This window comes from Piliocolobus tephrosceles, chromosome 2 (genome assembly GCF_002776525.5).
Source record: "Piliocolobus tephrosceles isolate RC106 chromosome 2, ASM277652v3, whole genome shotgun sequence".
Lineage (NCBI taxonomy): Eukaryota > Metazoa > Chordata > Mammalia > Primates > Cercopithecidae > Piliocolobus > Piliocolobus tephrosceles.
In genome coordinates, this window is record NC_045435.1 from 178,541,954 (window position 1) to 178,569,056 (window position 27,103).

Below are 27,103 nucleotides of genomic sequence, written 5' to 3' on the forward strand. Positions count from 1 at the left end.
TTCCACAATCTAAGTTCAATCTCCTCATAAAAAGGTTAGTGAAAAGCCTACCGGAATCCTTGTTCTTTTATAGCAAATGCTGGTGTTTCCAAGGGGAAAATTTCAGACTGCACGAACAGTTCCCTCACTCTTCGGTCTATGACTTTCCCGTACTGAGCACCAGCATCCAGAATGACAACAGCTCCTTCATAGTGGTGGTGGCCATCCTTAAGGTCTCCTCCAGCATTCTCCAGCTGCCAATATCAATACAAATACAAAGTCTTAATTATGAAAATTAAAGTTACAGTACTTAAAAAAAAAATTAATGATCACTGTCAGCTCCAAAAAAACACAGGAATGAAAACTTAGGACTTTCTGAGTTACCAATTCAAAATATCCCTTTTAAAGGGAAGATTTTAATATATATCCATGCATGGGCATATATTAAACACTTAAACTTAATAAATGCTACCATTTATTGACTATGTAATATAGTGATCGTGTGTATATATACCTTATATATATGACCTAATGGTAGGATGAGCATACAATCCAGCTGTGCCAAAATATAGTCCTGGTTTATGTTCCTTATATGGACATTATTATTAACAGTACATCCTTTCTATCTCAAAGTGTCCCAGTTTGGACAATAAGTTATTTGGTCACCCTATCAATAGTCACAACATTTTTATGAGGGATATATACTGATAGGGAAACTAAAAGTTTGATGCCAGACTATAAGCATGGCCAAATTCACTGTGTTAGGATTTTTTTGTATTATCTGAGGAAAATGATATATGCATCTAACTCATAACACTAAGATTTTTAAAAGGCCTTTTAGGCCGGGTGCAGTGGCTCACGCCTGTAATCCCAGCAATTTGGGAGGCCAAGGCAAGTGGATTACCTGAGGTGAGGAGTTCAAGACCAGCCTGGCCAACATGGTGAAACTCTGTCTCTACTAAAAATATAAAAAATTAGTTGGGCGTGGTGGTGGGCACTGTAATCCCAGCTACCGGGGAGGCTGAGGCAGGAGAATCGCTTGAACCCAGGAGGCGGAGGTTGCAGCGAGCTGAGATCACGCCACTGCACTCCAGCCTGGGCAACAAGCGAAATTCTGTATCAAAAATAAATAAAAATAAAAAGACTTTTTAAATCTAATCGCTGTCAGGTATACATGGATAACACTTTTCTGGAAGGTTAATTTGGCAGAATGTCAAGTTGTTAACTGAAATACTTACCTGAAAGATGTTTCAAAATAATGCAAAAGTAGGTGGCTATGGATGAAACAAGATTGCTCGGGTACTAAAATCACTGAAGTTGGGTGATAGGTACATTAAGTTCATTGTACTAATCTGGTCTCTATCCTGGGTTTGTTTGTTTGTTTGCTTTTTTTTTTTTTTTTTTGGTATATTTTAAATTTTACATAAAGAAACTCTTTAAAAGTTTCTGTGTACCCTGAAAATCCACTTATAGGAAGCATATACAGTATAACGCCACTTAAATATGGCTTGTATGAAAGTGTAAAAGTCTATATGCATGCATAAAAAAGGAACAGTATGGCTGGACATACACCAAAATATTAACAGTGATGAAGTAGTTCATCTAAGTAATGGAACTATACGTGATTTTATATTTTTATTTCCTTACACTCTTCAATATGTCCTAAATGTTTACAATAAACATATTAAGGCAGGTCTTCTCCCTCTAGTTGTAAAATTTGCACATAAAAACCTTAAGTCAATCTGTTAGCCACTTGTGTAATCTTTTCCACCCTTCATCCCTTCTCCATTTGTCTGCAAAAAATAAATGCAGGCCTCACCTACAACACCATTATTCCTTCTGCTGCAAAAAGGAACAAGTGTTCAGGCATGGTAGCTCACACCTGTAATCCCAGCACTTTCGGAAGCCGAGGCAAGCGGATCACCTGAGGTCAGGAGTTCAAGACCAGCCTGACCAATACGGAGAAACCCTGCCTCTACTTAAAATACAAAATTAGCCAGGCATTGTGGTGGGCGCCTATAATCCCAGCTACTCGGGAGGCTGAGGCAGGAGAATCACTTGAACCCAGGACGTGGAAGTTGCCATAAGCCAAGATCGCACCATTGCACTTCAGCCTGGGCAACAAAAGTGAAACTCAAAAAAAAAAAAGGAACAAGCAAGTCAATCATCTACAGAGGAGGATTTGTGAGAGGGACCCAATCCGGTGCCAGAAGAAATTACTCAGGTCATAGAAATGAAGGTTTTGGTCATATGAATATCCAATAATGTAGAAAAGTAAGATCATAGAACAAACTAAAACTTTGTCCTTTCAGACCTTTACCCTTAGTGTTACTGTATACACACACACACACACCCCTTCGTGGATCTTCTCTATAATTCCTTAATCTTAACTTTTTTTTTTTTTTAATTATACTTTAAGTTCTAGGGTGCATGTGCACAACATGCAGGTTTGTTACATATGTATGCTTGTGCCATGTTGGTGTGCTGCACCCACCAACTCGTCAGCACCCATCAACTCGTCATTTACATCAGGTATAACTCCCAATGCCATCCCTCCCCTCTCCCACCTCCCCGTAATAGGCCCTGGTGTGTGATGTTCCCCTTCCGCAGTCCAAGTGATCTCATTGTTCAATTCCCACCTACGAGTAAGAACATGTGGTGTTTGGTTTTCTGTTCTCGCAATAGTTTGCTGAGAATGACGGTTTCCAGCTGCATCCATGTCCCTACAAAGGACGCGAACTCATCCTTTTTTATGGTTGCATAGTATTCCATGGTGTATATGTGCCACATTTTCTTAATCCAGTCTGTCACTGATGGACATTTGGGTTGATTCCAAGTCTTTGCTATTGTGAATAGTGCCACAATAAACATACGTGTACATGTGTTTTTATAGCAGCATGATTTATAATCCTTTGGGTATATACCCAGTAATGGGATGGCTGGGTCATATGGTATTTCTAGTTCTAGATCCTTGAGGAATTGCCATACTGTTTTCCACAATGGTTGAACCAGTTTACAATCCCACCAACAATGTAAAAGTGTTCCTATTTCTCCACATCCTCTCCAGCACCTGTTGTTTCCTGACTTTTGAATGATTGCCATTCTAACTGGTGTGAGATGGTATCTCATTGTGGTTTTGATTTGCATTTCTCTGATGGCCAGTGATGATGAGCATTTTTTCATGTGCCTGTTGGCTGTATGAATGTCTTCTTTTGAGAAATGTCTATTCATATCCTTTGCCCACTTTTTGACGGGATTGTTTTTTTCTCGTAAATTTGTTTGAGTTTTTTGTAGGTTCTGGATATTATTAGCCCTTTGTCAGATGAGTAGATTGCAAAAATTTTCTCCCATTCTGTAGGTTGCCTGTTCACTCTGATGGTAGTTTCTTTTGCTGTGCAGAAGCTCTTTAGTTTAATTAGATCCCATTTGTCTATTTTGGCTTTTGTTGCCGTTGCTTTTGGTGTTTTAGACATGAAGTCCTTGCCCATGCCTATGTCCTGAATGGTATTGCCTAGGTTTTCTTCTAGGGCTTTTATGGTTTTAGGTCTAACATTTAAGTCTTTAATCCATCTTGAATTAGTTTTCATATAAGGTGTAAGGAAGGGATCCAGTTTCAGCTTTCTACATATGGCTAGCTAGTTTTCCCAGCACCACTTATTAAATAGGGAATCCTTTCCCCATTTCTTGTTTTTGTCAGGTTTGTCAAAGATCAAATGGTTGTAGATGTGTGGTATTATGTCTGAGGGCTGTTCTGTTCCGTTGGTCTATATCTCTGTTTTAGTAGCAATACTATGCTGTTTTGGTTACTGTAGCCTTGTAGTATAGTTTGAAGTCAGGTAGCGTGATGCCTCCAGCTTTGTTCTTCTGACTTAGGATTGTCTTGGCAATGCGGGCTCTTTTTTGGTTCCATATGAACTTTAAAGCAGTTTTTTCCAATTCTGTGAAGAAAGTCATTGGTAGCTTAATGGGAACGGCATTGAATCTATAGATTACCTTGGGCAGTATGGCCATTTTCACGATATTGATTCTTCCTATCCATGAGCATGGAATGTTCTTCCATATGTGTCCTCTTTTATTTCACTGAGCAGTGGTTTGTAGTTCTCCTTGAAGAGGTCCTTTACATCCCTTGTAAGTTGGATTCCTAGTTATTTTATTCTCTTTGAAGCAACTGTGAATGGAAGTTCATTCATGATTTGGCTCTCTGTTTGTCTGTTACTGGTGTATAAGAATGTTTGTGATTTTTGCACATCAATTTTGTATCCTGAGACTTTGCTGAAGTTGCTTATCAGCTTAAGGAGATTTTGGGCTGAGATGATGGGGTTTTCTAAATATATAATCATGTCATCTGCAAACAGGGACAATTTGACTTCTTCTTTTCCTTACTGAATACCCTTTATTTCTTTCTCTTGCCTGATTGCCCTAGCCAGAACTTCCAACACTATGTTGAATAGGAGTGGTGAGAGAGGGCATCCCTGTCTTGTGCCAGTTTTCAAAGGGAATTTTTCCAGTTTTTGCCCATTCAGTATGATATTGGCTGTGGATCTGTCATAATAGCTCGAGCAAACACATTCAAAAGCTAGCAGAAGGCAAGAAATAACTAAGATCAGAGCAGAATTGAAGGAGATAGAGACACAAAAAAACCTCCAAAAAATCAATGAATCCAGGAGCTGATTTTTTGAAAAGATCAACAAAAGTGATAGACTGCTAGCAAGACTAATAAAGAAGAAAAGAGAGAAGAATCAAATAGACGCAATAAAAAATGATAAAGGGGTATCACCACTGACCCCACAGAAATACAAACTACCATCAGAGAATACTATAAACACCTCTACGCAAACAAACTAGAAAACGTAGAAGAAATGGATAATTTCCTGGACACTTACACTCTCCCAAGACTAAACCAGGAAGAAGTTGAATCCCTGAATAGACCAATAGCAGGCTCTGAAACTGAGGCAATAATTAATAGCCTACCAACCAAAAAAAGTCCAGGACCAGACGGATTCACAGCCGAATTCTACTGGAGGTACAAGGAGGAGCTGGTACCATTCCTTCTGAAACTATTCCAATCAATAGAAAAAGAGGGAATCCTCCCTAACTCATTTTATGAGGCCAACATCATCCTGATACCAAAGCCTGGCAGAGACACAACAAAAAAAGAGAATTTTAGACCAATATCCCTGATGAACATCGATGCAAAAATCCTCAATAAAATACTGGCAAACTGAATCCAGCAGCACATCAAAAAGCTTATCCACCATGATCAAGTGGGCTTCATCCCTGGGATGCAAGGCTGGTTAAACATACGCAAATCAATAAACGTAATCCAGCATATAAACAGAACCAAAGACAAAAACCACATGATTATCTCAATAGATGCAGAAAAAGCCTCTGACAAAATTCAACAGTCCTTCATGCTAAAAACTCTCAATAAATTCGGTATCGATGGAACGTATCTCAAAACAATCTTAACTTTTTAAAAAATATTTTTAAGCACTACATTATTGCATAAATTTCTCAGACTCAGTCCCATTACTATCTTTCCCATTTTTACCAAATGTAAGTATGCTTTTTTACATTACAGGTGGAGTTCTTGACTTGCATAATCCTAATATGCACAAATTTCAATTACTATGGTTTATATCAATGTTTAGTTAATTACCAGTCCCCAACAACATGGCTCAAATTTCAGTTATCATACATTACTGTAAGTAACTACATAAAGGACAAACTTCATTGCCAGCTCTTCAGTCTACAAACCACCATGTAAATAACAGATGAACATCAGGATCAGTGACCAATCACCTCCCTTCTTTCATTCTATTGGTGATTGGTCACTGGACAACAAACAGCCAAGAGTGCAGTGTGTTGCCTGTCTTACAGTGATAAACCCCAAAGGACTTTTTATAAATACAGATAGATAATCTGGTCGGGTGCGGTGGCTCACGCCTCTAATCCCAGCACTTTGAGGAGGCCGATGTGGGCAGATCACGAGGTCAGGAGATCAAGACCACCCTGGCTAGCACAGTGAAACCCCGTTTCTATTAAAAATACAAAAAACTAGCCAGGTGTGGTGGCGGGTGCCTGTAGTCCCAGCTACTCGGGAGGCTGAGGCAGGAGAACGGTGTGAACCTGGGAGGCAGAGGTTGCAGTGAGCCAAGATCGCACCACTGCACTCCAGCCTGGGCAACAACAGAGTGAGACTCTGTCTCAAAAAACCATCTCAAAACAAAACAAAAATACAGATAATCCCAACAGGGCTGGCCAACAAAGATGAAAGTGCAGCAAAGAAATGAAGAGTGATAATACTGGAGTGAAATTTGAATATATGGAGTTATAGTAAAAAATGCTGACTATAGCAAGGCTGACAAGGTTTCAGGGCCTCTAGATATACAGCCAGAGAACTTATCAACATCAGTGAGGAAACTGGTTGTGATGGAAAGAATGGCAACGTCCCAGAGGAAGTGACTCCAGGAAAATAGTTCACATTAAAGAAACTCTAGGACATTTTATGACATTAAAAGTGCAAAGGATAAAATGTTGGAAGCAACCAAGGCACAGAAAAGACACAGAGAAGTGCTCTTTAAACTACTATTGAAACTAATACTGACAAGCTTTTTACAAAGAAATAAAATATTTTAATTCTCAATATTCTTAGTATTTTAAGTTACATTGTAGTAAACAGTAGTTTTACTATTTTTTTTGTTCCCCTATACTTTTGTAATTAACAATAGATTTTAGTGTTTTAATAAAAATTTTTAAAGATCACAAAACAACTGTAATTTTCCCACTTTTTTTTTTTTTTTTTTTTTTTTTTTTTTTTGAGACGGAGTCCCGCTCTGTCGCCCAGGCTGGAGTACAGTGGCCGGATCTCAGCTCACTGCAAGCTCCGCCTCCCGGGTTTACGCCATTCTCCTGCCTCAGCCTCCTGAGTAGCTGGGACTACAGGCGCCCGCCACCTCGCCCGGCTAGTTTTTTTTTTGTATTTTTAGTAGAGACGGGGTTTCACCATGTTAGCCAGGATGGTCTCGATCTCCTGACCTCGTGATCCGCCCGTCTCGGCCTCCCAAAGTGCTGGGATTACAGGCTTGAGCCACCGCGCCCGGCCCCACTGACTATTAAAATTGCTTTGCACGGTTTCAGCTTGCATTATTATTTTTAGTCGTTTTACTTATCCTGCATAGCAAGGACTGCCTGTATTTAAGTAAACTAATCTTTACTCAAAAAAGGTATTTTAAAAGAATATTCCTGTTTTCTTAGCAATAAATATTCAATTCTGTGCCAGAAGAGGTTACTGAAGAAACTGAATTCTTGCCCTATTTCCTTCTACCTTGGGTATGACCTTGCCTATGCAGCAACTGTCACAGCTTTGACAATTCAGGAGAAAGCAAAAAGGCTCCGCTAGTAAAGGCAAAGTTCCTCTCCCTCAAAACCTGGAATTTATTTACTCCCACTTCACACACAGTTGAAAAGCTTGATAATTGGACTTCAAGAGATTAGAAAAACCACCCTAAAGAGAAAAAAGAAACTCAGTCACATCAGTGCAGCAACAAATAAAATTCAGCATCACAAGACAGAAAAATCTACCACATCTATTTACATAAAGTTATTAAAAAGACAAATGCCTAAAGACTTAAGGTGACTATCCCTCAACTGCCCTGAGTGCATCACAATAAAGTAGGCAATATTCATAAAGATATATTTTAAGATATCAAGAAAAAAATATTAAGGAAAAAACTAAACCATATACAGCAAACTCTTTAAGAATAGGACAAGAAGATCTAGCAGATTCTGGAAAAGTAGAGATGGAAAAGTTTTGGGATTTTCCTGGATCCCACATAACTACTGAACAACTAGATAGCAATGACCTTTACAAGAACCCCAAAATACAAGTTGATGGTGACAGACTACCACAGTCACAAACCCTAGTGCTATAGCACCTACATGGGAAGTAATCCAGCCTTATTAAAGGACCTGAAAACAGGAGAATTCTCAACACCCAAGAGGTATGACCCAGAAGGCACAGCAGCCAATTGGAGAACTGCAGCACACTACGAGGAGGTTTGTCCACACCAATAATACACAAGTAACAGTGAACCCAAGGTAAGGCATAAAGGGGCCAGAGGAGTTTAACCCCCATGAACGTTTGACACTAACCAGTCAGAGATCCTTTCCAGGAGAGGGCCTGCTATGAAGAGCCACTGCTGGGAGATGAATCAAAATTAACAGGACAGGAAAAAGGGAGAAGGAACAGACTAACATGGGGCACAGGGACAGAGCCAGGAATCCTTAGAAAACAAGTGCCATAATTTTTTAACAGAAGAGGGAGTTATATAAAGTTAGAAACATTATCTTGACTAGCTTCCTTCTAAAAGTTGAGGAAAACTAAATTCACATAAAAAGGAAACAAAGTATGGAAGTTAAATCCCATACAAAGTTACTAAAAGTAAGAAGAAGGGAGGCCAGGTCCCTGTGACTAAAGCCTGTAATACCAGCACTCTGGGAGGTGGAGGTGGAGGTGGGCAGATCGCTTGAGCCCCATGAGTTCAAGACCAGCCTGGGTAACATAGAGAAATCCTGTTTCTACAAAAATTACAAAAATTAGGCCAGGTGCCATGGCTCACACTGTAATCCCAGCACTTTGGGAGGCTAAAGGCAGGTGAGGTCAGGAGTTCAAGACTAGCCTGGCCAACATGGTAAAATCCCATTTCTACTAAAAATACAAAATTATCTGGGTGTGGGGGCACATGCCTGTGATCCCAGCTACTTGGGAGGCTGAGGCTGGAGAATCGCTCGAATCTTGGAGGCGAAGGTTGCAGTGAGCTGAGATCACGCCATTGCACTCCCGCCTTAACAAGAGCAAAACTCTGTCTTTTAAAAAAAAAAAAAAAAAAAAGTAGCTGGGAGTAGTGGTGCGTGCCTGTGGTCCTAGCTACTCGGGAGGCAGAGGTGAGAGGAGCCCAGGAGGTTGAGGCCACAGTGAGTCATAATCATGCCACTGCACTACAGCCTGGGTGACAGAGCGAGACCCTGTCTCAGAAAAAATAAAAATAAAAAATAGAGGGAATAAAGAACAGAATGATGTCTCTATGACAGTAAGCCAGAATGACATCCTCAGATCAAAACTAGAATGTACTATTTCTATAGAAGCTAAAAGATACTTTAAAAATTACACAAGGCAAGAGAGAACATGAATCAACATTAGTCTATGAACTCAGAACGACCAACCCTAAGACATACTCCAACAAAATTGCTGGATTTAAAAAAAAAAAAAAACCTTTGGATATTTTAGATTAAAAGCACACATAATTTTTTAGGCTAAGGTGGGGGGATTACTTGAGCCCAGGAATTGTAGACTAGTCTGGGCAATACAGCAAGATCCTATCTCTTAAAAAAAAAAATTAATAATTAAAAAAAAGGAATGTTGATCAACTTTACTGAGGTTTTTCATAAGAAGCCGTCATCTCACATATAACACTGAATGAAGCTGGAACCTAAACTAAAGTGTTAAATCAAAAAGTTTAAGCCTCTGTAGTTCTGTTATCTTACCATGTACTTACTCTACCCTATCCCTTTTTATTTTTATTTTTATTTATTTATTTATTTATTTATTTATTTATTTATTTATTTATTTATTTATTTATTTTTTCGAGACGGTGTCTTGCTCTGTCGCCCAGGCTGGAGTGCAGTGGCCGGATCTCAGCTCACTGCAAGCTCCACCTCCCGGGTTCACGCCATTCTCCTGCCTCAGCCTCCTGAGTAGCTGGGACTACAGGCGCCCGCCACCACGCCCGGCTAGTTTTTTGTATTTTTTAGTAGAGACGGGGTTTCACCGGGTTAGCCAGGATGGTCTCGATCTCCTGACCTCATGATCCGCCCGTCTCGGCCTCCCAAAGTGCTGGGATTACAGGCTTGAGCCACCGCGCCCGGCCCACTTTTTATTTTTAAAAATTTTAACCTAAAGAAAAGTTGAAAGTTTGGTATGATAAACAACACTCTTCATCTATATCAATGCTCAGTAACATTTTGCTATATTTGCTTTATTTCCATCTACATATACTTTTTCCACCTGAACGACTTAAAAATAAACTGTATACCTTTCACTCCCCCAAAACCTTTTCAGTATGCATCTCCTACAAACAGGGACAATCTCCTATGTAACTACAATATCATTATCACATCCAAGAAAGTTAAAACTGATAATTATCTACATATAAGTTTCCCCAATTGTTTAAGTTTTCAATGTTTAAGTTTTCAATGTTCGACAGGTTTGGGAAATACAAGTCTCTACTGACATACAATGTTATCTCAGCTTTTCACCACTCTTGGTTAATAACTTCATACACTGAGAAAACTCTTTTCCCTAATGAGATTTGAAGCTAGTAGGTATTCATTAAAGACTACTTAGTTTCTACGTGTTATGTATATTGTTTCAAATTCAATTATTTTTCCTCCTTAACTGAACCAGTTTGTACCTCTGACCTCTGACTGCAGTTTCATCTTCTTTTGCTAACCAAACACATCTTAGTTTTTCAAAGTAATCCGGACTCTCTTCTACCCTATCACAAGGGGCCAATAGCTCCTTTCAAGTTCATGTGGGCACCGTCCCAGAATATAATGAACAGGTGAATATACTATCTAAATCAATGAACTAAAAAACAACTTAGCTTTAACTTAGATACCAGTTCTAGCACCCACCTGAAGACAGCCAGAACCCCATACACATACCCAAACCATGGAATTGGGTTGACGAATTCTATCTTCTCAGGTAAAATGAATACAGTTCTACTGTATGTAATCTGTACATTATGAACACTAGAAGTAAGAAAATAGAACAATTCTCTATTATCTTTTTCTTCTAATTTGAGGGGAAATTTAAAGTTGGTTCAGGGCCACAATTTCTAATCTGATTTTTTAACCTTTGAAATCAATGCCTATTTTCCCCTCGAGTTTCAATTATCCTAAGACTTGTCTTTCCAGAAAGTTAAGGCAATATTATTTTGTTGACACAATATACGTATGTGACCAGTTCTCAGATAACTAAGAAAAGTTGGCACTGTTGACTAAATGAAAGTATACTGTTCTTTGCCCCGTGATTTTTTTTTTTTTTTTTTTTTTTTTTTTTTGAGGCAGAGTCTCACTCTTTTGCCCAGACTGAAGTGCAGTGGTGGAATCTCAACTCAGCTCACTGCAACCTCCCCTTCCCAGGTTCAAGTGATTCTCCTGTCTCAACCTCCTGAGTACTTGGGATTACAGGAGTGCACCACCATGCCCAGTTAATTTTTGCATTTTTAGTAGAGATGGGGTTTCACCATGTTGGCCAGGCTGATCTTGAACTCCTGATCTCAGGTGATCCACCCGCCTTAGCCTCCCAAAGTGCTGGGATTACAGGTGTTAACCACCATGCCCAGCCTGCCTCGTGATATTTAAATCCCTAAAATCTTTATTATAGCTAGTTTTTCTATTCAATAACAAGCATTAGCCAACTAAGGAACAAGGTTATCTTTGGGTAGGTTTAAACCAGTATCAATCAGCCCGAATCAATCTGTTTCCTAAAGTTGGCAACGTACGCAATTTTGAAAAGGGTAAACATTCAGTAAAAACTGTTGTCAAACTATTAAAATATTAGAACGAAAAGTTCTGAACTGCGTTCAGTCTGATCAATTCTGTTCTGTTAAACTCTTTGGGTTTTTTCTTATATTCACCTTTAGTTGTCCTGACTCACTCTGCATTCCTGTGGTGACTGAGATCTACTATTTTAACAAAAATTACTTTTGAAGGTGATTTCGAGTGTGTGCACATGTGTAGCCTGTTTGCATGAAGAAACAAAGGTATCTTGCAAAGAAGCGAAGAAATGAAAACAATACAGATGTATACCCAAACTCTGACTCGTTCTCTTCAGTTCATCTTCCCATACTATCAGTGTACTAAAGATGATCTTAAAATACGAGACAGTTTTTATGAAGAGATGAAAGATTATCAAAGGGCTATATTTTTCTAAATATACTGAATTGGTGAACACTCTTAATTTTGATTATCATATGATCACTATTCCTAAAGTATTTTTAAGACATTTATACATTTTTTTCCTTAAGAAATAAATTAGGCCAGGCGCAGTGGCTCATGCCTGTAATCCCAGCACTTTGGAAAGCTGAGGCGAGTGGATCACTTGAGCTCAGGAGTTTGAGACCAGCCTGGGCAACATGGTCAAACCCCATCTCTACTAAAAATACAAAAATTAGCTAGGCGTGGTGGCCTGCGCCTACAGTTTTAGCTACTTGGGAGCCTGAGGCATGAGAATGGCTTGAACCCAGGAGGCAGAAGTTGCAATGAGCTGAGATAGTGCCACTGCACTCCAGCCTAGGCAACAAAGTGAGACTCTGTCTCAAAAACAAAAAGAAAAAAATAAACTTTAAGTAATAGAGTGTCACAATTTCACAAGTATTTAGTATGTAGGTAGTATGTGGTCCATTTTTCAAGATGTTACTATTTTGTACTTCATAAACCCAGTCTCTTTTCCACATGTGACCCTTTCTATTATACAGCATACATTAATTGCACCATTGGAAATAATGAATAAAACCTGAAAAAACTATTTACAAAATTGGTAAAATAATACTGATAATGAGAATGAATCAAGCATGTATTCTGACTCTACCAGAGTAACCACATAGTTAGCGAAGGAACATTTTTAAGCAAACTGTTACCAGTTCATGACAAAAAAATACATAAGTTTTATATAAGCATCCATAAATTTGCATAACAAGTTGACAAAGTAATTTTATTTCTGTTGTATCTATAATAAATATCGGGGGCTTTTAAAATATATTAGATTTTATATTTTCATTTGTCTAGAAATATATTGTATTTTACAAAAGTAGCAGTCCTCAGTACTGGAATTTTTTTTAAAATGGTCTTCACTACAGATGTTTGAGAAGCACTGAAAAACAGTGGCTATTAAAACCATGAGGTAAAAGGTTAATGAGAGGCTGGGCGCGGTGGCTCAAGCCTGTAATCCCAGCACTTTGGGAGGCCGAGACGGGCGGATCACGAGGTCAGGAGATCGAGACCATCCTGGCTAACACGGTGAAACCTCGTCTCTACTAAAAATACAAAAAAACTAGCCGGGCGAGGTGGCGGCGCCTGTAGTCCCAGCTACTCGGGAGGCTGAGGCAGGAGAATGGCGTAAACCCGGGAGGCGGAGCTTGCAGTGAGCTGAGATCCGGCCACTGCACTCCAGCCTGGGTGACAGAGCGAGACTCTGCCTCAAATAAAAAAAAAAAAAAAGGTTAATGAGAAACCTGATAATGATGGATAAGTTGTTAACATCTGAATCAACCAATGCAGCTTAACATACAAAAACAGACAACCAGACAGATGTAACTATCTTACTGTGATGCACTACATAAATATAAATGAAAGACTGGTCACATGTTGATAACTGCTGAACTGGATAGGGACATGAGGGATCATTATACTCTTCACTGTACTTATGCAAATGTTTTCAATTTTCCATATACAACAGTCTGCATCATTGGCCCTAATTCTTCACCATTTCCTGTATCTATGATTTTATCACTTGAGTCTGCAGCTTGTCCTATTATAGACAGAATATACTTCCCTCACCTTTGTCACTGGGCTCAAGCCCAAGACTTGCTTTGGCCAATATAACGAGGGCAAAAGTCGTAGTACGCCAAGCCTTAAGCAGTCTTTATTTTATTTTATTTTTTTGAGACAGGGTCTTACTCTGTCACCCAGGTTAGAGTGCAGTGGCACGACCTCAGCTCATTGCAACCTCCACTTCCCAGGCTCAAGCAATCCTCCCAGTTCAGTCTCCCAGGTGGCTGGGACCCCCCATGCGTGCACACCAAACATTAGCCTGACTAATGTTTTGTATTTTCAGTAGAGACAGGGTTTTGTCATGTTGTCCAGGCTGGTCTAAACTCCTGAGCTCAAGTGATAACGCCCACCTCAGCCTCCCAAACTGCTGGGATTACAGGTGTGAGTCACCAGGCCCTGCTGCCTTAAGCAGTCTTAGTGTTTCCACTTGCCTCTTGGGCTTCTGCCACCATAACATCATGAGTGTACTAGTCTCAGGAAAAGGACAAGATCAAGTGGAGCTAAGCAACGTCAGCTGACCCATAAACTCATGAGCAAAAAATAAATGCTTATGTTTGTACGCTATTTACATTTTATGATTGTTAATCAGCATTATTGTGGCAACAGCTAACTGAAATGCCACAGTACAATTTTAAAAATTAGTATCATCATATGCCTTTGTGAAGATGTTTCTACCACCAGCTTAAGTAACATTTAAAAAACTAATATCAAGCTGGGCACAGTGGCTCACGCCTGTAATCCCAGCACTTTGGGAAGCCAAAGCGGGTGGATCACTGGAGGTTGGGAGTTTGAGACCAGCCTGACCAACATGGAGAAACCCCTTCTCTACTAAAAATACAAAATTAGCCAGGTGTGATGGCACATGCCTGTAATTCAAGCTACTTGGGAGACTGAGGCAGGAGGATCGCTTGAACCCAGGAGGCAGAGGTTGCGGTGAGCCGAGATCACGCCACAACAAGAGCAAAACTCCATCTCAAAAACAACCCAAAAAACTAATATCAAAGCATCCATAGCAGGCTCTGAATTAATAACATACTTTGTCAAAACATCACATTGTACCCCATAAATATATACAACAAATAAATACTAATAACATGTTTTGATTCTGCCTTCGCTGGCTATATACAACAGAAATACAAAGAGTGTAAGTCAAAATTGTACAAAATGTCTATAATTATGGTCATCTCTCTGTGACTTTGTCTTTATGATAAACATTACACTGATTCTTTAGCTTTAGACATTAAAATACAAATGCACACTTATCTTTTTCTTTTAATAAGGGAGTAACTAATGAAGGAAAGACATCAGAGAAAAGAAACCACTGAGAAGCACTATTAACCTCTAGAGATACAGACCTGGTTAACCCAAGATGTACCACATTAGACAAGATAATATGCCTAACAGAGAAACTGATAGAGATTTTAATAACTGAAAAAAGTTTTTACTTAAAAATACTGCACCAATACCAAGTTTGCATTTATTAAAAACATCACTTTGTTAAATCCAGAGTGCTTCTGATTCTATTTGTTGTTCAAGGGAATGTTGTGAGTGACAGAAATGTTCTTTATCGATTGGGGTGATGGTTACATGAGTACATATATATGTCAAAACTCAAACTACATACTTAAAGATCTATGCACTTCACTGCATGTACATTTTACCACAATAAAAACAAGCAAAACAAAACACCTATTAGTGAGTTTTTTAAACTACCACCTCTCTCTACAAACTTATACTAAAGATACAAAACTGATATAAAAAGATGCTACCACAATGAGCAACTGTTACCCTCAGCCTTCGGGGCACTGACGGTCAAGCTCTGCCAGCGTGTCAATAACAAGGCCAACAGTCTCCAAATCTAAGAGCCAGTCTGTTAAAAAACCATAAGTCAGATTAAATCCACCTTAGAAAAGATACAAAACTGATCTCAAAATGAAACAAAGACATAAATAAGAGCAAAAACTATAAAACTTTTATAAGAAAACATAGGTAATTACACAAATCTTTGTGATATGCATTGAATTAGACAACAGTTTTTTAGATGACACCAAAAACGAAAGTGACAAAAGAAATAAATTAAGCCTCAAAATTAAAGGTTTTGGTGCTTCAAAGAACACCATTAAGAAAGTGTAAAAAGGCCAAGCGCGGTGGCTCACGCCTGTAATCCCAGCACTATGTGAGGTCGAGACGGGCGCATCACGAGGTCAGGAGATGGAGACCATCCTGGCAAACACGGTGAAACCCCGTTTCTACTAAAATTACAAAAAAATTAGCTGGGTGTGGTGGCGGGCGCCTGTAGTCCCAGCTGCTCGGGAGGCTGAGGCAGGAGAATGGCGTGAACCCGGGAGGCGGAGCTTGCAGTGAGCCAAGATCGCGCCACTGCACTCCAGCCTGGGTGACAGAGCGAGACTCCATCTCAAAAAAAAAAAAAGAAAGTGTAAAAAGATAATTCACAGAATGGCAGAAAATAATCACAAATCATATTGATAAGAAACATCTCTAGACTTAAAAACAAAACAAAAAACTCTTAAAACTCAATAAAAAAGAAAAACAATCCAATTTAAAAATGGGCAAAAGAGTCAGCCAGGCATGGTGGCAGGTCCCTGAAATCCCAGCTACTTGGGAGGCTGAGGCAGGAGAACTGCTTGAACCCAGAAGGTGGAGGTTGCAGTGAGCCAAGATTGTGCCACTGCACTCCAGCCTGGGTGACACCGTGAGACTCCGCCTCAAAAAAAAAAAACAAAAAACAAATGGGCAAAAGACCTGAACAGGCATTTCTCCAAAGAAAATACATAAATGGCCAACAAGCACATGAAAAAATGCACATAATCAGTCATTAGGGAAATGCAAATCAAAGCCAGAATGAGATCCCACTTCACAGCTACTCTGATGGCTATAATCAAAAAGACAAGTAGGTCAGGCGTGGTAGCTTATGCCTGTAATCCCAGCATTTTGGGAGGCTGAGGCAGGCGGATCACCTGAGGTCAGGAGTTCGAGGCCAGCCTGACCAACGTGGGAAAAGCTCGACTCTACTAAAAGTACAAAAATTAGCCAGTGTGGTGGCGCACGCCTGTAATCCCAGCTACTTGGGAGGCTGAGGTGGGAGAATCGTTTGAACTGGGGAAGTGGAGGTTGTAGTGAGCCGAGAGAGCACCACTGCACTCCAGCCTGGGCGAGAGAGAGACTCTGTCTCGGGGAAAAAAAAAAAAAAAGGATGTGAAGAAATAGTGCTGGCTAATTTCAGGTATAAACTTGACTAGACTAATAATATCCAGACAGCTGGTAAAGAATTATTTCTGGGTATGTCTCTGAGGGTGTTTCCAGGAGAGACTGGCATTTGAATCAGTAGACTGAGAAAGGAAGATCGACCCTCATCCAATGTGGGCAGGCATTATCCAATAGGCTGAGGCCAGGGCAGAACAAATTCAAGGCAGGGGAAAGTCGAATTATCTCCCTTCTGGAGCTAGGACACCTTCTGCCCTTGTATATAAGAACTTCAGGATGTGGCCTTCGGATTCCAGGACTTGCACCAGCAGCCACTCTCCCATCATCCTCTCACCAACCCTCTTCCACCAAGGTTCTCAGGCCTTCAGACTGAGAGTTACACCATGGACTCCCCTGGTTCTCAGGTCTTCGGACTTACACGAAGTAATGCTACCAGCTTGGTGGGTTCTCCAGCCTGCAGACAGTCTATCGTGGGACTTCTCAGCCTCCATAATCGTGTCAGCCAATTCCCCTAACAAATTTCCTCTCATATTTCTCTATATATACATATCTATTATCTATTTCTCTGTCTATAGCCTACTGTTTTTCTGGAGAATCCTAACATATACTGCTACACAGTAGACAGAAATATAATATATTGCAGCTGCTTTGGAAAACAGCTTGACAGTTCAGTAAAACGTTAAACGGAATCACCATATGACCCAGAAATTCCACTCCTAGGTATATACTCAAGAGCATGAAAACTTTTGTCTAGATAAAAACTTACGCAGAAATGTCCATGGCAGCATTATTCACAATATCCAGAGTGAAAACAACCCAATGTTCACCAACTGATGAGTAGATAAATATAAGGTGGTATACATATAATGGAATATTAGCAGGTAATAAAAAGGAATAAAGTACGTACACATGCTACAAGATGAACCTCGAAAGCATTATGCTAAGTGAAAGCCACAAAACACCATATATTTTAAGATTCTAGTCACAAAATGTCCAAAATAGGTGCTATGGTCTGAATGTTTGTGTCCCCCTAAAATTTGTATGTTGAAACCTAATCACCAATGTGATATTAGGAGGTGAGGTCTTTGGGAGGTGGTTAGGGCATGAGGGCAGAGCCCACACGGATAGGATTAGTATCCTTATAAAAGAGGCCCTAGGGGCCAGGCACAGTGGCTCACACCTGTAATTCTAACACTTTGGGAGGCCAAGGTGGGTGGATCGCCTGAGGTCAGGAGTTCATGACCAGCCTGGTCAACATGGCAAAACCCCGTCGCTACTAAAAATACAAAAATTAGCTGGGCATGGTGGCACCACTGTACTAGTGAGACTCTCCAAAAAAAAAAGGGGGGGGGGCCCTCACCTTGCACATAGAAGTGCAGGAAGCACTTCTATGAACCAGAAAGTGGGCCCTCACCAGGCACTGAATCTGCAGGTCCCTTGATTTTGAACTTCTCAGCATTCAGAATTGTCAGAAATTTTTGTTGTTCATAAGCCACTCAGTTTCCGGTATTTTGTTTTAGCGGCCCCAATAGACTAAGACAATTGGCAAATCTACTGACAGTAAATGAATTTGTGGTTGACTAGGATTGGGAGGGAGGAGTGGTTGCAGGAAAATGGGGCCCTTGCTAAAGGGCAGAGGATTTTTTGGGGGAGGGGAGACGAGAATGTTTTAAAATTAACTGTACAAATGGGGGATGATGGTTACATAAATCTATGAATACACTAAGAACTATGGGGTTGGACACTTTAAATAAGCAAAGTACATGGTCTGTGAATTATATCTCAATAAAGCCATTATAAAAAAAATGCTTTTTAAAGAAAAGTAAATGGTAGAATCCAGATTGGGGACGTGGATGTTGACTAAAATTTCTTTTAATTTGCTTGCGAAATAATAAAGCATAATAAAGTTCTACTACTACCAGTAACATCAAAATAATGATGTATCTACAAGTACTTTTGTTCATCTAAAATTTCCCAAATTAATCAGAGATCGTTGATCCAAAATTTGTCCAAAGCAGAATTTTAGAAATCTGGAGTCCTAAATCTACATTCATAATAGGATTCAGGAGAATTACTGGGACTCGTTCTCCAAATTGCAAATGAGGCAGAAGTAAATTAAATTTACATGGACTGCTGTGAGTTTTGAGATTAAAAGGCTACTGTTTTTCCAGTGACAAACAGGAGTAACTAAACAGAAAACTTCACATGCCCAGGCAGCTTTAAAGGTTTGGGAAACATCCCTTGCAAGTGTTATGGCAGACTAGAGAAGATTATTTTACCTCTCGGTCAGGTTCAGTATTGCTGACTCACCACTTTTAAAAAACAAGTAATTAGTGACACTCAATTTTTAAGAATTTTAGGGTAATACTCTTATTATATAATTAACTCAGAAAAATAATGCTAATGTATACACATTAGACTTAAATTTTAGCCAAATTTTAAATACACATCACTGGGAGAAATCAGAGCCAAACTCAGAACAATACGTGCTCTATAACTGGAGTGACCATATGGTCCAGTCTGCCCAGGACTCTCCTGATGTACATCTGTTATTCCGGTATCCTACCCAGCTTAACGTTTGTCTCAGATTTTTCTTTTTAACAACATACTATGAATAACTGCATTAAAGTAAAATAGGACGGGTTTGTTAAACTTTCACCTTATATTTAATACCACCTTCAGCTATGGCTTTGTCTAGTGTCGTGTGGGTTGCAAGCATAGTAAACAGAGTTCTCACTTTTAACTTCTCGTTCAGTCTGAATGCCAAATACTGATAACACATCTTTCCTGACTCTTTTCTGATAAAATCAAGTACACCTGGACACAGGCAATTAAGGATAGCTAACTCTATCTAGTCTTGGGTGATGGTAGGAGAAATATCTGAAGTTCCTGTTCCTGCCAGCTACTCAGTGTACCTCCCAGTTGTGTTACAGCCACTCTTCACCTTGCAAGATGCACAGGAGCCTCAAGGCCATTATAAGCTGGGTCACTGGGAAATATGGGGTATTTGTGTAACACATGCAGGAAAGAGATGTTATACGTCCCTGTGTATAATGTACAGAAGACAGTAATCTGAACACTCTTGCTACAGGAGTTTTGCCATTTACTTACTAATCGTATTGTGCAAATCTACAATTTTATTGTGCAAATCTACAATTTTATTTAACAGCAATTATTATAAATTTAAATTTTCCACACCTTATTTTTTTATGCTCATGTGCCCCAGTTTAGAGATCTTACTCCCTTTCACACTATAACAATCTTAATGAGTGTATAAACTTAACTATATAATCTCCTAGGTCCTCAAAACCATGAACCTGAAGCCATAGCAAGGGTCCACCAACAAGAAAACCAACTGACTGTTATGTTTTTACTATAATAAAGCGATTTTTTTAACCACCATCATTCTTGAGCAAATACAGAAACATCTCTATTCCACAATAAGCATGAAAAGAATAATATTCTACACAACCCAGAATTGTATATGCCATACAGAGATTTAAAATTCTATGAAACAATCACTTTTGGCCGGGCGCGGTGGCTCAAGCCTGTAATCCCAGCACTTTGGGAGGCCGAGACGGGCGGATCACGAGGTCAGGAGATAGAGACCATCCTGGCTAACACGGTGAAACCCCGTCTCTACTAAAAAATACAAAAAACTAGCCGGGCGCGGTGGTGGCGCCTGTAGTCCCAGCTACTCGGGAGGCTGAGGCAGGAGAATGGCGGGAACCCGGGAGGCGGAGCTTGCAGTGAGCTGAGATCCGGCCACTGCACTCCAGCCTGGGCGACAGAGCGAGACTCCGTCTCAAAAAAAAAAAAGAAAAAAGAAAAAAAAAAGAAACAATCACTTTTCTGTTGATTCACACAGTGCTTCAGAATTATGCATTAACCCTGACACCTTCATTCATTTTCAGCATCTAAACATGCTTTAGGTTAGAAAGAGGCATAAAAACAAAGTTTAGCCGGGCGTGGTGGCTCAAGCCTGTAATCCCAGCACTTTGGGAGGCGGGCGGATCACGAGGTCAGGAGATCAAGACCATCATGGCTAACACGGTGAAACCCAGTCTCTACTAAAAAAACACTAAAAAATCTGGCCGGGAGAGGGAGAGGTGGTGGGGCGCCTGTAGTCCCAGCTACTAGGAAGGCTGAGTCGGGAGAATGGGGTAAACCCGGGAGGCGGAGCTTGCAGTGAGCTGAGATCAGGCCACTGCACTTCAGCCCGGGCCACAGAGCCAGACTCCGTCTCAAAAAAAAAAAAAAAAACAAAGTTTAAGGCCAGGGCCGGACATGGTGGCTCATGCCTATAATCTTAGCAGTTTGGGAGGCAAGGCAGGCGGATCACCTGAGCCCAGGAGTTCGAGACCAGCCTGGGCAACATGGTGAAACCCCATCTCTACTAAAAAGTACAGAAGTTAGCCAGGCACGGCGGCATGCATATTTAGTCCCAACTACTCGGGAGGCTGAGTCGGGAGAATTGCTTGAGCCTGGGAGGCGGAGGTTGCAATAAGGGGAGATCATGCCACCACACTCCAGCCTGGGTGACAAAGCAAGACTTTGTCTCAAAAACAAACAAAACAAAACAAAGCACAAAGTTTAAGGCTAGACATAGTGGCTCACACCTGTAATCCCAGGACTCTGGGAGGCCAAGGCGGAAGACTCACCTGAGATCAGGGGTTCTGAGACCAGCCTGGCCAACAGGGTGAAACCCTGTCTCTACTAAAAATATAAAATTAGCCGGACGTGGTGGCACATGCCTGTAATCCCAGCTACTCGGGTAGCTGAGGCACAAGGATCACACAAGAATCACTTGAACCAGGGAGGTGAAGGTTGCAGGGAGCCAAGATCATGCCACTGTACTCCAGCCTGGGCAACAGAGCCAGACTCTGTCTCAAAAGAAAAAAAAAAAGAAAAAGAAAACAAAGTTTAAGAATGTCTCACAACAGTAAAATTTGATTATTCTGGGTAGCAAATAATTATTCGTTACTTCAAACATCATCCTTTGGAGTGTAACTCATTAACCTTAAAAAAGTATCAAATACATTTGTACAAGTATAGGACAAGTCTATACTTTTTGTAAAAATTCTTAAAAGACTGAATTGTTTTCCTTAAGTGACAAGTTGGCCCACGCTAAAGGCAATGTCATCTGAGATTCCTGGAGGAATTTCAAAACCTTTCAAGTCTAAGAACATACTACACTAAAAACCATTCCTTTTGTCTGCAGCAGTTCTTCCACTCTAAATGAATATCCTAACGGAATAAAATCTGAAAAATCTAACTTTTATCTAAGAAAAAAATTTACTAAGTTGTGACAAAAGTTGATACAGTTGTTTACTTTTCAGTGCATCCTGGATAAAAATCCCAGGTTATATTCCCATTCCATTCAAAATCTTAAATTTGGAAATTCCAAACTTAAAATAAACATTTTTTTTTTTTTTTTTTTTTTGAGACAGAGTTTCGCTTTCTGCCTAGGCTGGAGTGCAATGGCGCGATCTCGGCTCACCGCAACCTCCGCCTCCCAGGTTCAAGCAATTCTCCTGCCTCAGTCTCCCGAGTAGCTGGGATTACAGGCATGCGTCATCACCCCGGCTAATTTTGTATTTTTAGTAGAGACGGGGTTTCTCCACGTTGGTCAGGCTGGTCTTGAACTCCCGACCTCAGGTGATCCACCTGCCTCGGCCTCCCAAAGTGCTGGGATTACAGGCGTGAGCCACCGTGCCCAGCCAAAATTAATATTATTAAATGCCATTAAAGATTCTGTATCACATGCAATCACTAAGGGAGTCTTTATAAAACATCTTTCATCCAAGTATGATATAACCTAGTCATAACCTCTCAATGAAGGTGATAGGACAGGTACCACCTTTACTCCAAACAAGAGTCCCACCCTTAGATGGGGGAAAGGAGAAGGAAACTTGACAAGTCACCCAAAGCACTACTCTGATAATGCTGCCTTAATGAAACTCAAGAAAGTTGCCATGTCAAATACACCCTTGCCATAATAAAAAGTTTTTAAAGAAAAGCTGATCACCTATGCTGTGAGGATGCAAAGCTGTAAGAATGACACAATGGACTTTGGAGACTCAGGGGGAAAGCGTGGGAAGCGGGTGAGGGATAAAAGACTACAAATTGGGTGCTGTGTATGCTGCTCGGGTGATGGGTGCACCAAAATCTCACAAATTACCACAAAATAACGTACTCATGGCCGGGCACAGTGGCTCATGCCTGTAAATTCCAGCACTTTGGGAGGCCGAGGCGGGCGGATCACGAGGTCAGGAGATCGAGACCATCCTGGCTAACACAGTGAAACCCTGTCTCTACTAGAAATACAAAAAAATTAGCTACAGGTGGCAGGCAACTGTAGTCCCAGCTACTTGGGAGGCTGAGGCAGGAGAATGGCGTGAACCCGGGAGGCGGAGCTTGCAGTGAGCCGAGATCTTGCCACTGCACTCCAGCCTGGGCGACAAAGCGAGACTCCATCTCAAAAAAAAAAAAAAGAACTTACTCATGTAACTAAATGACACCTGTTCCCCAATAACATATGGAAATAAAAAATTTAAATAAATAAAATGCCAGCCAGGCACAGTGGCTCACTACTGTAGTCCCTGCACTTCGCGACGCTGAAGTGGGAGGATCGCTTGAGCCCAGGAGTTCCAGACCAGCCTGAGCAACATAGCGAGACCTGTCTCTACAAAAAATAACAATTAGCAGGGTGGGGTGACCCACGCCTGTACTCCCAGCTACTCATGAGGCTACGGAGGTCAAGGCAGCAGTGAGCTGTGATCACACCACTGCACTCCAGCTTGGGTGACAGAGGAAGATCCTGTCTCAAAAAAATAATATAAATTAAAAATTAAAGTACTGTGTATAAAAAATAATTAAAATATCCCAAATGCTTTTAGAGCTGTTAGGTCCCTCTCTAGTTTCTATCATGCAAAAATGCCTTTTCAGAAAATCCTGATAACTGAAATGTACCAGAAACAGGAATCAAAACCAGCTCTTGCCCAACTTTTAATTTATGAACTAAGATACACAAAGGCCCAATCAATGTACAAAGCAAGCCCTTCCTCCCAAGGGAAAGGTGGTTCAATGGTAGGCTATGCAAAATAAAACTCCTACTTATTTCCAGGTGGGCCTCTCAGAAATATGCATAATAAAGTAGGTGATATAGGGTATTTCCCACATTTAATATTTCTCTACTTAAAATGTTTATGATCAATGGCATGTTATGGTTTGTCAGGACTTTTTTTATCCTCAGGGGTACATACAATAATCATAGGTTTGATGAAATATGTTAATTCTCCAGATGTTCCTCTTGAAAATGCTTCCAATTCAGTCCACAACTAATCGTTCACATAGTTTTTAAAACGTTTAATTATGCTATAAAACATAAAGAACCTTGAAATAAAATTAATTCACCTTAGGCTCAAATATAGCAAACGGGTAAGATTATCTTTGTAATTCTAAGTCGAGCAAAACAAAAAATACCAGTTAGGAAAAAGAAAAATCCTCCTATATCCTCTGGAAAGAGATCTTAACACTTTCCTGTCACTTAGTTTTGTGAAAATACTCCTCTAAAACTCACTATGTATCTTTCAGAGCCCATAAATTTTCAGTCCTTCTAACACCAGTTATTTCATCTATCAGCATAAAGATGAATCTTTCCAATGAGTTGTCAGGCTCAAAACTAGACAGAAAAATGCTTTGCAAGTCAACTAGTATGTAGGAAAGAGCTGAACAATGAGGTTTACATTTGCTCCTGCGGTCAGAAACTAAAGGTTTTGTGTGTCTTCATCAGATTTACAACCCTCAGAAAGAGCTCCCCGGACCCAAGCACCACTGGTGCCTTGGTTAAAAGAGTTAAAATCAGCTACCTTATAATCTTTACTCATTTGTTCAACAAATACTTTTTGAATTACTACCAGGTGCTAAGCAACCATTCAAGAGTACCTCCTAAGATGTGACCCTTGAGCACCACCTTTTAAAGAGAATGTTAAAATTCTGCCTGTATAAGGCACTACTATCTGACGTAGACCACCAAATCCCACTCGAAGTATATAATCCCACCTCCCGAATGAAATTTAATTAAGTTTTTTCCTAAAGCTAGGCCCTCAACAGCGTACAGGAGGAGGTATATATATCTTACTCAAGTAAATCGCAGTTCAAAACTGCGCGGTTTCCCGCAGGCAAAACTGACTTAGTGAAGGTCGGAAAGAACTCCAGGCCAATGAAAATGTTAATACAGAGGTGAAAGCGAAGGTGCCCAATTCAGAAGCGGGACGAAAGTACGAGAAAGGGTCTAAGAAAAAAGTGAGTTGGAGGCAAGGAGATGCGCAGCAGCGGTCAAACGTGCTCTCCCCGCCGGGTACGTCAAGGTGGCAACTTTTCCAGCACTCCGGAACTCCCGACTGTCCAGCCCTCGGGCAAGCTGGCACGACTCGCATCCCGGGGAGCGACCCCAAAGGCGGGAAAGCGGGTTACCCCGCAAACCAGCAAGCTAGACAGGGAGTAAGCTGGACGGGGGCGGGACCTGGACACACACCCTTTCCTCTCTGAGAAGGAAGCGGGGAGGGGGAACGGAGTGCGCGACCCCGGGGTCACCAGCCCTCACGCGGGCCGGCGATGGGGGAGGGGGAAGACGGTGCAGCCCCGCGGGGTTCGTCCAGAACCGACCTAACCGCTACGGAGTCCAAGGCCAGCGGGGGAAATGGAGCGGGCCTCGCCGAGGGCAGGCGGGAAACCGGGTGGCGGGAAGACCAGAGGCCGGCCCAGCTCCAACACCGCACAGGAGGCCTCGACCCTGCCCTGCCTTCGGCGGGCCACGGGATCGCCACAACAGGCCCCCAGCCTCCCAAACGTACGGGGTGAGAGCCAAGGAAGCCCCCACCACGACACGCAGACACATAAGCCTGCTCACCTCCCTACCCCCACCCTCGGGCCGCGCTCGCGGGCTCTGCGCCCCACAGCGGCGCGGGGGAGGCGGGGGCCATTGGCGCGGCCGCGGGAGCTGATGCCCTCCCCGACGCCCGGACCTCGACACGCAGACAGAATCAACAAAGCAAAGCATCGCCGCTCCCGAGAAAAAAAATGCCACAGGCCCCGACCAGGGACTCTCCGACGCATGGCTGCCCGGGCCGCAGGGCTGCGCGGACGGGCTGGGGGAAGGGGTGGGGAAGGGCCCCGCGGGGTGGCTCCCCGGTCGGAAGTCTCGCCTCCGCCGGGATGCGGTGCTGCAGGGACCCCCACGCTGACCTTGGAGTCTCCGTTGCACAGAGCCATCGGGGCCAGGGCCGGGGCCGCGGCGGTGACGGCGACAGTACGAGACGGGGCGGGAGGGTGCCGGAAGGGTCGGCGCCGCGGGCCAAGGCTGAGAAGGAGGCCTGGTCGAGAAGCAGCCGGCAGCGGAGAGGAGCCAGCCGCCAGAGAAGCGCCGAATGGAGCAACAGCAGCAGAGCGCGGGCCCCAGCGCCGCGGGAGAGAAGACCAGCAGCGCGCACGCTGCCCCCGCCTCCTGCTTCCGCCCCTGCCGGCCACTGGGAGGAGCCAGAGCCCGTTCGGCTTGGCAGCCGAGCCTCAGATACCCTCCGCAGCCGCCGCCAAACCGGCCGGCCCTCGAGAGGAGGGGCTCGCGGCGTCCGGCCCCGCCCCCAGCCCCGTCCCCGCCAGCAAAGCCGGCCGGGTCTCGGCAGCCCGCCCTTGGGAGGAGGAGCCCGCAGCACCCACCGGCTCCGCCCCTCCCGCCCTCGCAGCGAGGAGCCCGCCCCGGGAGGAGGGGCCTGTGGCGCCGGCCGGGAAAAAAACCGAAGCCGAATCCGAGCCAGTTTGCTTGTACCCGATTTGCCTGCTACCTTGGACGACTGCGGGAGACTGGTGGCACCAAGGAGGCCTCCTGAGAGCTGGGCCTCTGGCGGAACTCTTAGCCGGTGGCGTGGCCTTATCTCAGGTTGTCGGACATGAGGGAGGCCAAGGCTGCTTTGGAAAGTTCCGTGACCATATCTCAAGGACGTCATTGTAGGAACTGATCACTTAGATACTTAAAAAGTTATACAGCTCCCTACAAAAAGTTCTACAGCAGGCGCAGTATTTCCGAAGAAAAGGGAGTTTGGGAGTGGTAATCTGGTGAGCAGCAGGCCCAGGGAACTGGTCATGAAGTTCTGTTTGCACAACAATGTTTTTATTGGAATTGTTTGTGGGGAAGGGGCTGCAGTCCCTCCACCTATCCCTTGGCGACCATCAAGATGAGGTGTTACCTTGAATTTGGTTACCTAGAGGCCTAAATCGAGAT

The 27,103-nt window shown here is 42.2% G+C and overlaps 1 protein-coding gene across 2 annotated transcripts in view; it reads right to left on the bottom strand.

Annotated features, from left to right (window-relative positions):
- The window catches only part of GMPS (guanine monophosphate synthase), a 72,899-nt gene extending 46,466 nt beyond the window's left edge, over positions 1–26,433 (bottom strand). For both annotated transcript variants that reach the window (XM_023223360.2, XM_023223359.2), the window contains exons 1-2: positions 26,071–26,433; positions 52–233 (exon numbers count right to left, since the gene is read on the bottom strand). In XM_023223360.2, the coding sequence (XP_023079128.1) occupies positions 52–233; positions 26,071–26,097 (209 nt within the window). In that variant the 5' untranslated portion in view covers positions 26,098–26,433. The remainder of the gene's footprint in view (positions 1–51; positions 234–26,070) is intronic.
- Between the last annotated feature and the right edge of the window lie 670 nt (positions 26,434–27,103).